The 11,350-nt window shown below is 41.1% G+C and overlaps 1 protein-coding gene across 1 annotated transcript; it reads right to left on the reverse strand.

Annotated features, from left to right (window-relative positions):
• Positions 1–1,140: 1,140 nt before the first annotated feature.
• On the reverse strand, positions 1,141–3,118 carry LOC127130100 (uncharacterized). Its single transcript, XM_051059169.1, has 2 exons — positions 2,089–3,118; positions 1,141–1,163 (listed from the first exon to the last, which is right to left on the reverse strand). Exons 1-2 carry the CDS (start codon positions 3,116–3,118, stop codon positions 1,141–1,143), a joined length of 1,053 nt encoding a protein of 350 aa, XP_050915126.1.
• Between the last annotated feature and the right edge of the window lie 8,232 nt (positions 3,119–11,350).

The raw sequence follows: 11,350 nt of genomic DNA on the forward strand, positions 1-11,350 counted from the left end.
TCCCCGACACTGAATGAAGGAACGCCTTCCTTTTTATATTGCAGCACCTGGGCTTTTGCACTTGTATTCTCCTGAATTTAAGGTCACTCAAGTTCCCATAAATTCAACATTTAGGTTACTAACAAATAGGCTATTTGTTAGGTTCATTGAATGTAGATTGGTTGTTGATTTCCTGGTTTTTCTCTAAGCTGTTGACTTCCTGAAGAATAGCCTGAGAAAAAGCTGAAACAGAAAACTGAACAACCTACAATTTAGCATATGCTGTCAGGAATGAATGTCACGACATTCAGCTTGACATCAAGGTCCATATGCTGAGTCTGTTTTTCCAGAAAACAGACTGTACAATTTTGCTGACCTGTACATGATCAAAATGATCATACTACAGTGACAACTTACATTAATAAATGTCAAAGTGTCCAACTTAACATTTACACAATTGGCCTTAAGTTAGTTCTGTTATTCTTTTGAAGAACAAACTAAGTTACATGCTGAAGTATAGCAGAACACCACTCTGCCTAATCTTCAGTACCTGCTGTCAATGAGGAATGTCATAACATCCAGTTTGACATTCAATCAGTAGGCCTTATGCCAGGTCTGGTTCTTCCTTGATAACTAGACTGCACTTAAATACTAAGTTCTAACAGAACTCCTGCTGTTCTATTCCTTAGTATCTGTTAACAGGTATGAGTGTCACAACATCCAGTTTGACATTCAATAAATCCTGTGTTAGCTAGTCCTGCAGTAACTACAATGTAGTCACACATACATGTTATGACATCAGTTAAGACATTAGTGTTTTACCATATAATGCAGCCAATTAAACACCTACAAACTCCCCCTTTGGCAAATTTTTGGCTAAAACACTTTGATCCCCATAACAGAGTTCATAGCAGCGGAATAATACTAGCTAATACACTCAGAGTGGCAGCACACTCACACACATGGAAGTTAAATAAAAACTTCACACAGCAGCACAAAAACAGAAGTTAAATATAAACTTCAACACACAGCTGCTGCAGGGGAGGGAAGTTAAATAAAAACTTCACACATATGACATCATGCATACAGAGGCACACAACAGCATACACACAGAAGGTAAATACACACTTCATCACACATCAGTTGTAGTAGAGGAAAACTTCAATCTGTCATTGGATCAGAACCTGTTTTAACAAAGTTTAACAAAGTAAACTTCTGTTGTCCTGGGGTATTAACTTGTCACTCCCCCTTTTTGTCAAAAATGTTGCCAAAGCAACACTTTAAGTTACAGATCCACAATTAGTAATAAGAATTACACAAAAGACAGAAAACACAAAAGAAGTATTTAATCCTCAGCCTCATCATCAGCCTCCTCTTCAGAGTTTGCCTCCTCCTCCTCCTCAGAGCTTTGCCTGTCAGGTCCATCTGTGTCTTCAGCAGCAGTCTCTAGTTGCAAGATGAGCTTTTCCAGTGCATGCTTTCTAGCCTCCAGCTCTTTGCAGGTCTCTTTGAGAACTGCTATAACATCAGCCTTGTCTGGTTGGTTGCCAGCTTTGGATGTTTCTCCCGATGTCAAGACAATGTCAGGGACATGCTTGCCCAGGAACAGTTTGTAGCTGAAAGCCAATGGACTCTCTCTTCTTTTCACGAAGTCATGTTCTGTCAGGATGTGTGGAAATTGGTTCAGCACAATTCCACATATGATAGATGGAAAGGCAATGGGTCCCTTCACACTAAAGCTCCCTGCATGTTTCATTGTCTGATCAAATATGTAAGAACCATAGTCCACCTTTGTCTTGGTTCCCACTGCATAGATGAACTTCCCTAACGCCACAGACACAGTTGACTTGTGATTAGTGGGTACCCAGTTTGCTGCTCCCACTTTGTGTAGCATTGCATACTTTACACTTAGTTGGCTGGCCACCAGCTTCCCTTTGAGAGGCCATTTTCGGACTTGCTTGGCTGTGATGACTTGACAGACTGTATTGTCAGTCACTTCAAGCTCTGGTTGCTCTTCATCCGCTCTTCCCAGATACTGATTTATCACAGAAGGGGAAAAGGTCACACACTTCCCACGCACATAGACCTTTCTAAACTCTGTGGATTTACCATCAGCACACTCCTCTGACAGATTTACAATGAACTCCTTCACTAAGGTCTCATAGCACTTAGGGAGTTGAGACACAGTTCTCATCAATCCTGCCTCTTTGATGAGATCCACAATCTCCTTACAGTCCAGTGTATTCTGTGCCAGTTCTCTCTCCAGGGCCAGCCTCTTGTGGTAGACATACTTCCATCTGCTAACACTGGAGGGAAAGTGGAAGGATACATTGTCAATCGGGACTTCTGGGACACTAGCAGCCAACTTGCTTGAAGAGGGCTTCTTCCTGGACATGGAAGTTGTGACATCACCTGGGACATCAGATTCTGACTCTACCACCACTGCCTTGGTCTTCAACTTCTTGGGCACCTCTTTGCTCCAAGATTTGGCAGGTCCATAGCCTTTCCTTTTGCGAGTACTCTCTGTCCCTGGTTGTCTATGAGGATTTGTTTCACCAACTTCCTTGGAGGGGGACTTCTGCTCCACAGCCTTTTTCTCCCTTCTAGACCTAACTCTCTTGGCTATCCTAGGGACAACGGTAGCCAGAAGTTCATTGTCCGAGAGCTCTTCCACGTTAATCGTTTCAGCCCTAGGGTTGTCCTCAACACCTTGAGTAACATTGGCCTTCTCACCTCTCACTTTGCCTGAGGGTTTTTCAATCTTTGATCCCTCATGAGCATCTGGTTGCTCAACATTGTCAGTGACATTTTTTCTCAACACTACAACTTTATCTTGACATGCAGCAATATCAGGAATGATTGTGTTCAAGGGAACAGAAACCCCAGGAACATTTCGATTGCCAGATAGTATCTGAGTGACGATAGTTGCAATGGAGTTATGTACATACCTTGACCCTTCCCTTGTGTGTTCATCAAGAGCGATTTCTGATGAAAACCCGGTGACCGTTTCCTTAGGTCTTCTTGCATGGGACGAAGTTGCTGCGTCAACAACTGGATCCTCCCGGGTAGGGTGGTAAGACTCGGTGCTGAGAGAATCAGACATGGTGGTGTACGAGGAGGTATCGGATTGACGAGCCATGTTGAAAATCTGAGAGGGAAGATGAATCGTTTCTTTGGACGAGGGTTTGCACGAGTGGAGAATGAAACGACTGAATGTGAAACGCTTTATGCAATAGTAAGGTCTATTAGATTTTGACCACTCAACGCTCACTAATTGTTTAATAATTTGACTTATTAAACAGTAGCTAACTAACTTCATTAGTTGCTATAACTTTTCAGACGCACGCATTCCCTTTTTGCCCTTACTACTTTCACACATAGTAGTGTACAATGTCATGACATTCCGGGTGACATTGTACTCTGTCTGCATCAGGTTCCTCCAAACTAGAGATGACCACTTGCCACCACAAGCTAGGTACTGAGTTTCTGCCGACGTCAATAACACACACCTCTGTCTATCCCTTGCTGTCATCTCAGTTGTATGATGACCAATGGAAACCAAGGGCTCATTACTTTTGAGCAGACACTTTCCATAGTCTGTTTTTTTATCTAAAGACAGATATGAGACTCTTCTCATAGCTCCCTTGGAAATGCTCTTCTTCACTCCTTTTACCTGAAGGGGATCAAGTCTTCCATGTCCCAGTTTCCCTTCCTGATCTCCCTTGACCAAAGGACACTTGGGAAGGTTGATAGAGTCTTTAGATTTCCATAGATAGCAATTATCTTTGGATCTATCTCCTCTCATCACTTCTTGATTGCACCCATTCAACACCACACATCCTCCCTTGGTAAATTCCACCTTGTATCCTTGGTCACACAGCTGGCTTATGCTTATGAGGTTCACAGTTAGTCCTTTTACTAACAATACATCACTCAATTTTGGAGTTTCTGGACAATCCAGCTTCCCAACACCCATGACTTCTCTTTTAGTTCCATCACCTAATGTCACAAACTTGGTGTTAGAGGGATGTAGATTCACCACTAGGTTGTTCATCCCAGTCATATGCCTTGAGCAGCCACTATCAAGGTACCAATCTTGTCTGATATGTCCCCTTGGAGAAGTGTGAGCAAGGTTAGCAACACACTGTTGATTCTCAGGCGAGAAGTGAATCTTAGATGTGCTTAGGATTGACCTGAGGTGTCTGCTTAGCCGCCCATGTTAGTTTCTTAATGGGGACATTAAGCGTGGACACCTTTTTCTTAGGCCTACCTTGAGGGGTCTGGTTTGGGTAACCATGCAGCCTATAGCAGAATGGTTTTATGTGACCGAATCTACCACAGTAATGACATTTCCATCTCTTGAATTTCTTCTTCTGATGATTGTTCATTCTGGTTCCTCGATGTTGTGACTTTGGATGTGACTTCCCTTTGGATTTCTGAACTTTAGCCTTTGGGCGTTTGCGTTCAGCTGAGGATCTTTTCCCAAAGCCTAAACCAGACGTGGTTCCAGACTTCTGTCCTGTCTTCAGGATTTCTTCTAAGGTGTCAGATCCCTTATTCAACATTTTGATGGATTTGGTCATTTGGTCTAGCTTAGAGATCAGCAAAGAAATCTCACCCTTCAGACCCTCTATGACTTTCAGCTGCTCGAGTTTCTCAGCTTCTAGCTCTTTGATGAGTTTCTTATGCTTTTCTCCTTGGATGCAAACTTCTGCACTTTTAACACATAATTCTTTATATGAGACAGCAAGCTCATCCAAGGTGAGTTCATCTCCACTTGAGTTATCCTCTGAGGAACAAACGCTGGTCAGAGCAGTGACATGTTTGGCCGATTCTCCTTCAGATTCACTCTCAGTGTCTTCTTCTGACCATGTGACAGATAGCCCTTTCCTTTGCCTCAAGAGAAGGGTAGGGCAGTCAGCCTTAATATGACCATATCCTTCACATCCATGGCCCTGGATTCCCTTGCCTTGGTTGGCCTTTTCTTCATAAGTTGATCTTTTCTTTATGTCAGACGGGACGTTCTTGACATTAGTTCTACCCTGTTGATCAAATTTCTTTATGAGCTTGTTGAACTGTCTCCCAAGCATGGCTAAGGCTTCTGATATACTTTCATCACCTCCAGTACATCCTGCTTCTGACTCCTCTTCAGCATTAGATACAAAAGCTATGCTTTTGTTCTTCTTCTCAGCATACTCACCCAAGCCCATTTCAAAGGTTTGGAGGGAACCAATGAGCTCATCCACCTTCATGTTGCATATGTCCTGCGCCTCCTCTATGGCTGTGACCTTCATAGCAAATCTCTTAGGCAAGGACCTGAGAATCTTTCTTACAAGTTTCTCTTCAGCCATTTTCTCACCTAGTCCAGCAGAGGTGTTTGCAATTTCAAGAATATTCATGTGAAAGTCATGAATAGTCTCATCCTCTTTCATCCTCATATTTTCAAACTTGGTGGTCAGCATCTGAAGTTTGGACATCTTCACCTTGGAAGTACCTTCATGAGTTACCTTGAGGGTATCCCAAACTTCCTTAGCTAGTTCACAGTGGTGTACCAGCCTGAAGATGTTCTTGCTGATTCCATTGAACAATGCATTCAAGGCCTTGGAATTTCCAAGAGCTAACGCCTCTTGCTCCTTGTCCCACTCTTCTTCAGGAATCTGCACACTGACTCCATCTTCTCCTGTCCTCATTGGATGTTCCCATCCTTTGTTGACAGCTCTCCAGACTTTGATGTCTAGAGACCTTAAGAAGGCTATCATACGAGGCTTCCAGTCATCATAATTAGATCCATCCAACATGGGTGGTCTGTTTGAGTGTCCTAAATCCTTGTCCATGGTACTAGAAAGTAACTTCCCTAGATCTCACCCAGAAATTCACAGGCAGGGTGCCTGCTCTGATACCAATTGAAATTCTAGTTATCAGACTTTGGATGTCACACTGGTTGTTATGACATCCAATTCTGCACAGTGCAGAACTTAACAGTAAGTGCAGTAGATAACACAAGTAATTGTTCACCCAGTTCAGTCCAACATGACCTACATCTGGGGGCTACCAAGCCAGGGAGGAAATCCACTATTAGTAGTATCAATTCAAAGCTAAACTCACCCGTTTACAACTTATCACTTAATCCCTACCCAATGCAATTTCAATCTTAATCTAAGATCAGAGTTCCTACTCACTCCCCCTCAATCACCTCAGTGATATTAAAGACACTTTGAAGTCACACTTCAAAAACAACTCTTGATTATGCTTCACAGCTTAAATCAAGATACACAGCACTTACGCTTAAAAGCTTTGAGTGACACAACACTTACAACTCAATGAACACCCTATGCCAAAGCAATCATCTACTTGATAATGGCTTGGCTTACAAGATACGTCTAATACTAGACTCACAAAAATACAGCAGTGAAGTATGATGGACACCCAAAATCTTCACGCCTCAAAATCCCCGACACTGAATGAAGGAACACCTTCCTTTTTATATTGCAGCACCTGGGCTCTTGCACCTGTATTCTCCTGAATTTAAGGTCACTCAAGTTCCCATAAATTCAACATTTAGGTTACTAACAAATAGGCTATTTGTTAGGTTCATTGAATGTAGATTGGTTGTTGATTTCCTGGTTTTTCTCTAAGCTGTTGACTTCCTGAAGAATAGCCTGAGAAAAAGCTGAAACAGAAAACTGAACAACCTACAATTTAGCATATGCTGTCAGGAATGAATGTCACGACATTCAGCTTGACATCAAGGTCCATATGCTGAGTCTGTTTTTCCAGAAAACAGACTGTACAATTTTGTTGACCTGTACATGATCAAAATGATCATACTACAGTGACAACTTACATTAATAAATGTCAAAGTGTCCAACTTAACATTTACACAATTGGCCTTAAGTTAGTTCTGTTATTCTTTTGAAGAACAAACTAAGTTACATGCTGAAGTATAGCAGAACACCACTCTGCCTAATCTTCAGTACCTGCTGTCAATGAGGAATGTCATAACATCCAGTTTGACATTCAATCAGTAGGCCTTATGCCAGGTCTGGTTCTTCCTTGATAACCAGACTGCACTTAAATACTAAGTTCTAACAGAACTCCTGCTGTTCTATTCCTTAGTATCTGTTAACAGGTATGAGTGTCACAACATCCAGTTTGACATTCAATAAATCCTGTGTTAGCTAGTCCTGCAGTAACTACAATGTAGTCACACATACATGTTATGACATCAGTCAAGACATTAGTGTTTTACCATATAATGCAGCCAATTAAACACCTACAACATTCTTGCTGCATATAACGATGATCCGATATAGAACTTTCTTGCTGCAAATAACCATCATCCTATACAGAACTTTCTTGCTGCAGATAACCATGATCATGCACTGAACCTGACACTGAATGAAGCACCCTCACAAAACCTGAACCAGAACCAGCCCGAGGAAGTTGCTCATACTTAGAACCTTCTTGCTGCAGATAACAATGATCCTATACAGAACTTTCTTGCTGCAAATAAACATCATCCTATACAGAACTTTCTTGATGCAGATAACCATGATCATGCACTGAACCTGACATTGAATGAAGCTCCCTCACAAAACTTGAACTAGAACCAGGCCGTGGAAGTTGCTCATACTGAGAACCTTCTTGCTGTAGATAACGATGATCATATACAGAACTTTCTTCCAGCAAATAACCATCATCCGATACAGAACTTTCTTTCTGCAGATAACCATGATCATGCACTGAATCTGACATTGAATGAAGCTCCCTCGCAGAACCTGAACCTGAACCAGCCCGAGGAAGTTGCTCATACTAAGAACCTTCTTGCTGCAGATTACAATGATCCTATACAGAAATTTCTTGCTGCAAATAACCATCATCCTATACAGAACTTTCTTGCTGCAGATAACCATGATCATGCACTGAACTTAACATTGAATGAAGCTCCCTCACAAAACCTGAACCAAAACCAGCCCGAGGAAGTTGCTCATACTGAGAACCTTCTTGCTGCAGATAACGATTATCCTATACAAAACTATCTTGCTGCAAATAACCATCATCCTATACAGAACTTTCTTGTTGCAGATAACCATGATCATGCACTGAACCTAACTTTGAATGAAGCTCCCTCACAGAACCTGAACCAGAACCAGCTTGAGGAAGTTGCTCATACTAAGAACATTCTTGCTGTAGATAACGATGATCCTATACAGAACTTTCTTGCTGCAAATAACCATCATCTAATACAGTACTTTCTTGGTGCAGATAACCATGAGCATGCACTGAACCTGACATTGAATGAAGCTCCCTCACAGAACCTGAACCAGAAACAGCCTGAGGAAGTTGCTCATACTGAGAACCTTCTTGCTGTAGATAACGATGATCCTATACAGAACTTTCTTGCTGCAAATAACCATCATCCTATACAAAAATTTCTTGCTGCAGATAACCATGATCATGCACTGAACCTGACATTGAATGAAGCTCCCTTACAAAACCTGAACCAGAACCAACCAGAGGAAGTTGCTCCTACTGAGAACCTTCTTGCTGTAGATAACTATGCTCCTATACATAACTCTCTTGATGCAAACAACCATCATCCTATGCAAAACTTTCTTGCTGCAGATAACCATGATCATGCACTAAACCTGAACCAGAACCAACTCGAGGAAGTTGCTAATACTGAGAACCTTCTTGCTGCAGATAACGATGATCCTATACAGAACATTCTTGGTGCAAATAACCATCATCCTAAATAGAACTTTCTTGCTGTAGATAACCATGATCATGCACTGAACCTGACATTGATTGAAGCTCCCTAAAGGAACCTGAACCAGAACCAACCCGAGGAAGTTGCGCATACTGAGAACCTTCTTGCTGCAGATAACGATGATCCTATACAGAACTTTCTTGCTGCAAATAATCATCATCCTTACTGAACTTTCTTGCTGCAGATAACCATGATTATGCACTGAACCTGACATTGAATGAATCTCCCTTACAGAACCTGAACCAGAACCAGCCCGAGGAAGTTGCTCATACCGAGAACCTTCTTGTTGCAGATAACGATGATCCTATACAGAACTTTCTTGCTGCAAATAACCATCATTCTATATAGAACTTTCTTGCTGCAGATAACCATGATCATGCAATGAACCTGACATTGAATGAAGCTCCCCCACTGAACCTGAACCAGAACCAGCCCGAGGAAGTTGCTCATACCGAGAACCTTCTTGTTGCAGATAACGATGATCCTATACAGAACTTTCTTGCTGCAAATAACCATCATCCTATACAGAACTTTCTTGCTGCAGATAACCAAGATCATGCACTGAACCTGACATTGAATGAAGCTCCCTTACAGAACCTGAACCAGAACCAGCCCGGGGAATTTGCTCATACTGAGAAACTTCTTGCTGTAGATAACGATGATCCTATACATAACTTGGTTGCTGCAAGTAACCATCATCCTATAAAATTTTTTTTGCTGCAGATAACCACGATCATGCACTGAACCTGACATTGAATGAAGCTCCCTCACAGAACCTGAACCAGAACCAACCCGAGGAAGTTGCTCATACTAAGAACCTTCTTGCTGCAAATAACGATGATCTTATACAGAACTTGCTTACTGCAAATAACCAACATCCTATACAAAACTTTCTTGCTGCAGATAACCATGATCATGCACTGAACCTGACATTAAATGAAGCACTGTCGCAGAACCTGAACCATAACTAGCCCGAGGAAGTTGCTCATACTGAGAACCTTCTTGCTGCAGATAACGATGATCCTATACAGAACTTTCTTGCTGCAAATAACCATCATCCTATACAGAACTTTCTTGTTGCAGATAACCATAACCATAATCATGCATGTTTTTGTGCATTTTCTCGTTTTGTGTTTTAGAAACTGCTTATTTTTATGATCTTCTTTATCTTGAATTTGCATATTGTCATGCTTGCATTTTTATAGTTTTTTTTGCGTTAGATAATGATGATTTTAACGATCTTTATGTTAATTGCCTTTTCTTGAATTTGCAAATTCCTTACGCTGTTAATCATTTTTTCTTGATAGGTTTTTCATGTTGATAGTTACATTTTTAGCCATTGTATTACTACATTTTCACTGATTTTTTTAGGTGTTTTGGAATTACTAAATGTTATAGTTCTTACATTACTATGATCTTTCCACACATTGTATTTGTTTTTAAATTCTGTTTATCATTTTTGTTATCATTTTTTTTGTAGCCTCCTCATTGAGGAATTGGAAGACAAACAACGTCTAATACAGAAAAAGATAACCAAATTGGAACAAAAGCTGGAAGACTATAAGAGGGAAATGGATGTCATAGATAGCCATATGGAAAATCTAAGTAGTCAGGGTAATAATAGATGTTTGTAGCTTATTTTAAATTTTCACTATTAGTTTAGTGAAACTTATATTTTGTTTGATTTTGCAGAAGTTGATGATGACGAAGTTTCAAGAAATAATGAAGAGGATGATGATTATAACTGCTGCCAGAATGATGACGACGATGATGATGGTTATTGTAACGGTTGGTACCAACATCATGATGAAGCTGATGATTACAACGGTTGGTACCAATATCATGATGAAGCTGGTGGTTACAACGGTTGGTACCAACATCATGAGGAAGATGATAAACACAACGGTTTGGACCAACAGTATGCTCCCGTACAGAACCTTTATCTTGCTGCAGATAACCATGTTCATGCACTAAACCAGACATTGAATGAAGCTCCCTCACAGAACCAGAACCACCCTGAGGAAGTTGCTCATACTGAGAACATTCTTGCTGCATATAACGATGATCCGATACAGAACTTTCTTACTGCAAATAACCATCATCCTATACAGAACTTTCTTGCTGCAGATAACCATGATCATGCACTGAACCTGACACTGAATGAAGCACCCTCACAGAACCTGAACCAGAACCAGCCCGAGGAAGTTGCTCATACTGAGAACCTTCTTGCTGCAGATAACAATGATCCTATACAGAACTTTCTTACTGCAAATAAACATCATCCTATACAGAACTTTCTTGATGCAGATAACCATGATCATGCACTGAACCTGACATTGAATGAAGCTCCCTCACAAAACTTGAACTAGAACCAGGCCGTGGAAGTTGCTCATACTGAGAACCTTCTTGCTGTAGATAACGATGATCATATACAGAACTTTCTTGCAGCAAATAACCATCATCCTCTACAGAACTTTCTTTCTGCAGATAACCATGATCATGCACTGAATCTGACATTGAATGAAGCTCCCTCGCAGAACCTGAACCTGAACCAGCCCGAGGAAGTTGCTCATACTAAGAACCTTCTTGCTGCAGATAACA

This window comes from Lathyrus oleraceus, chromosome 3, assembly GCF_024323335.1.
Source record: "Lathyrus oleraceus cultivar Zhongwan6 chromosome 3, CAAS_Psat_ZW6_1.0, whole genome shotgun sequence".
In the NCBI taxonomy this organism is placed as follows: Eukaryota; Viridiplantae; Streptophyta; class Magnoliopsida; order Fabales; family Fabaceae; genus Lathyrus; species Lathyrus oleraceus.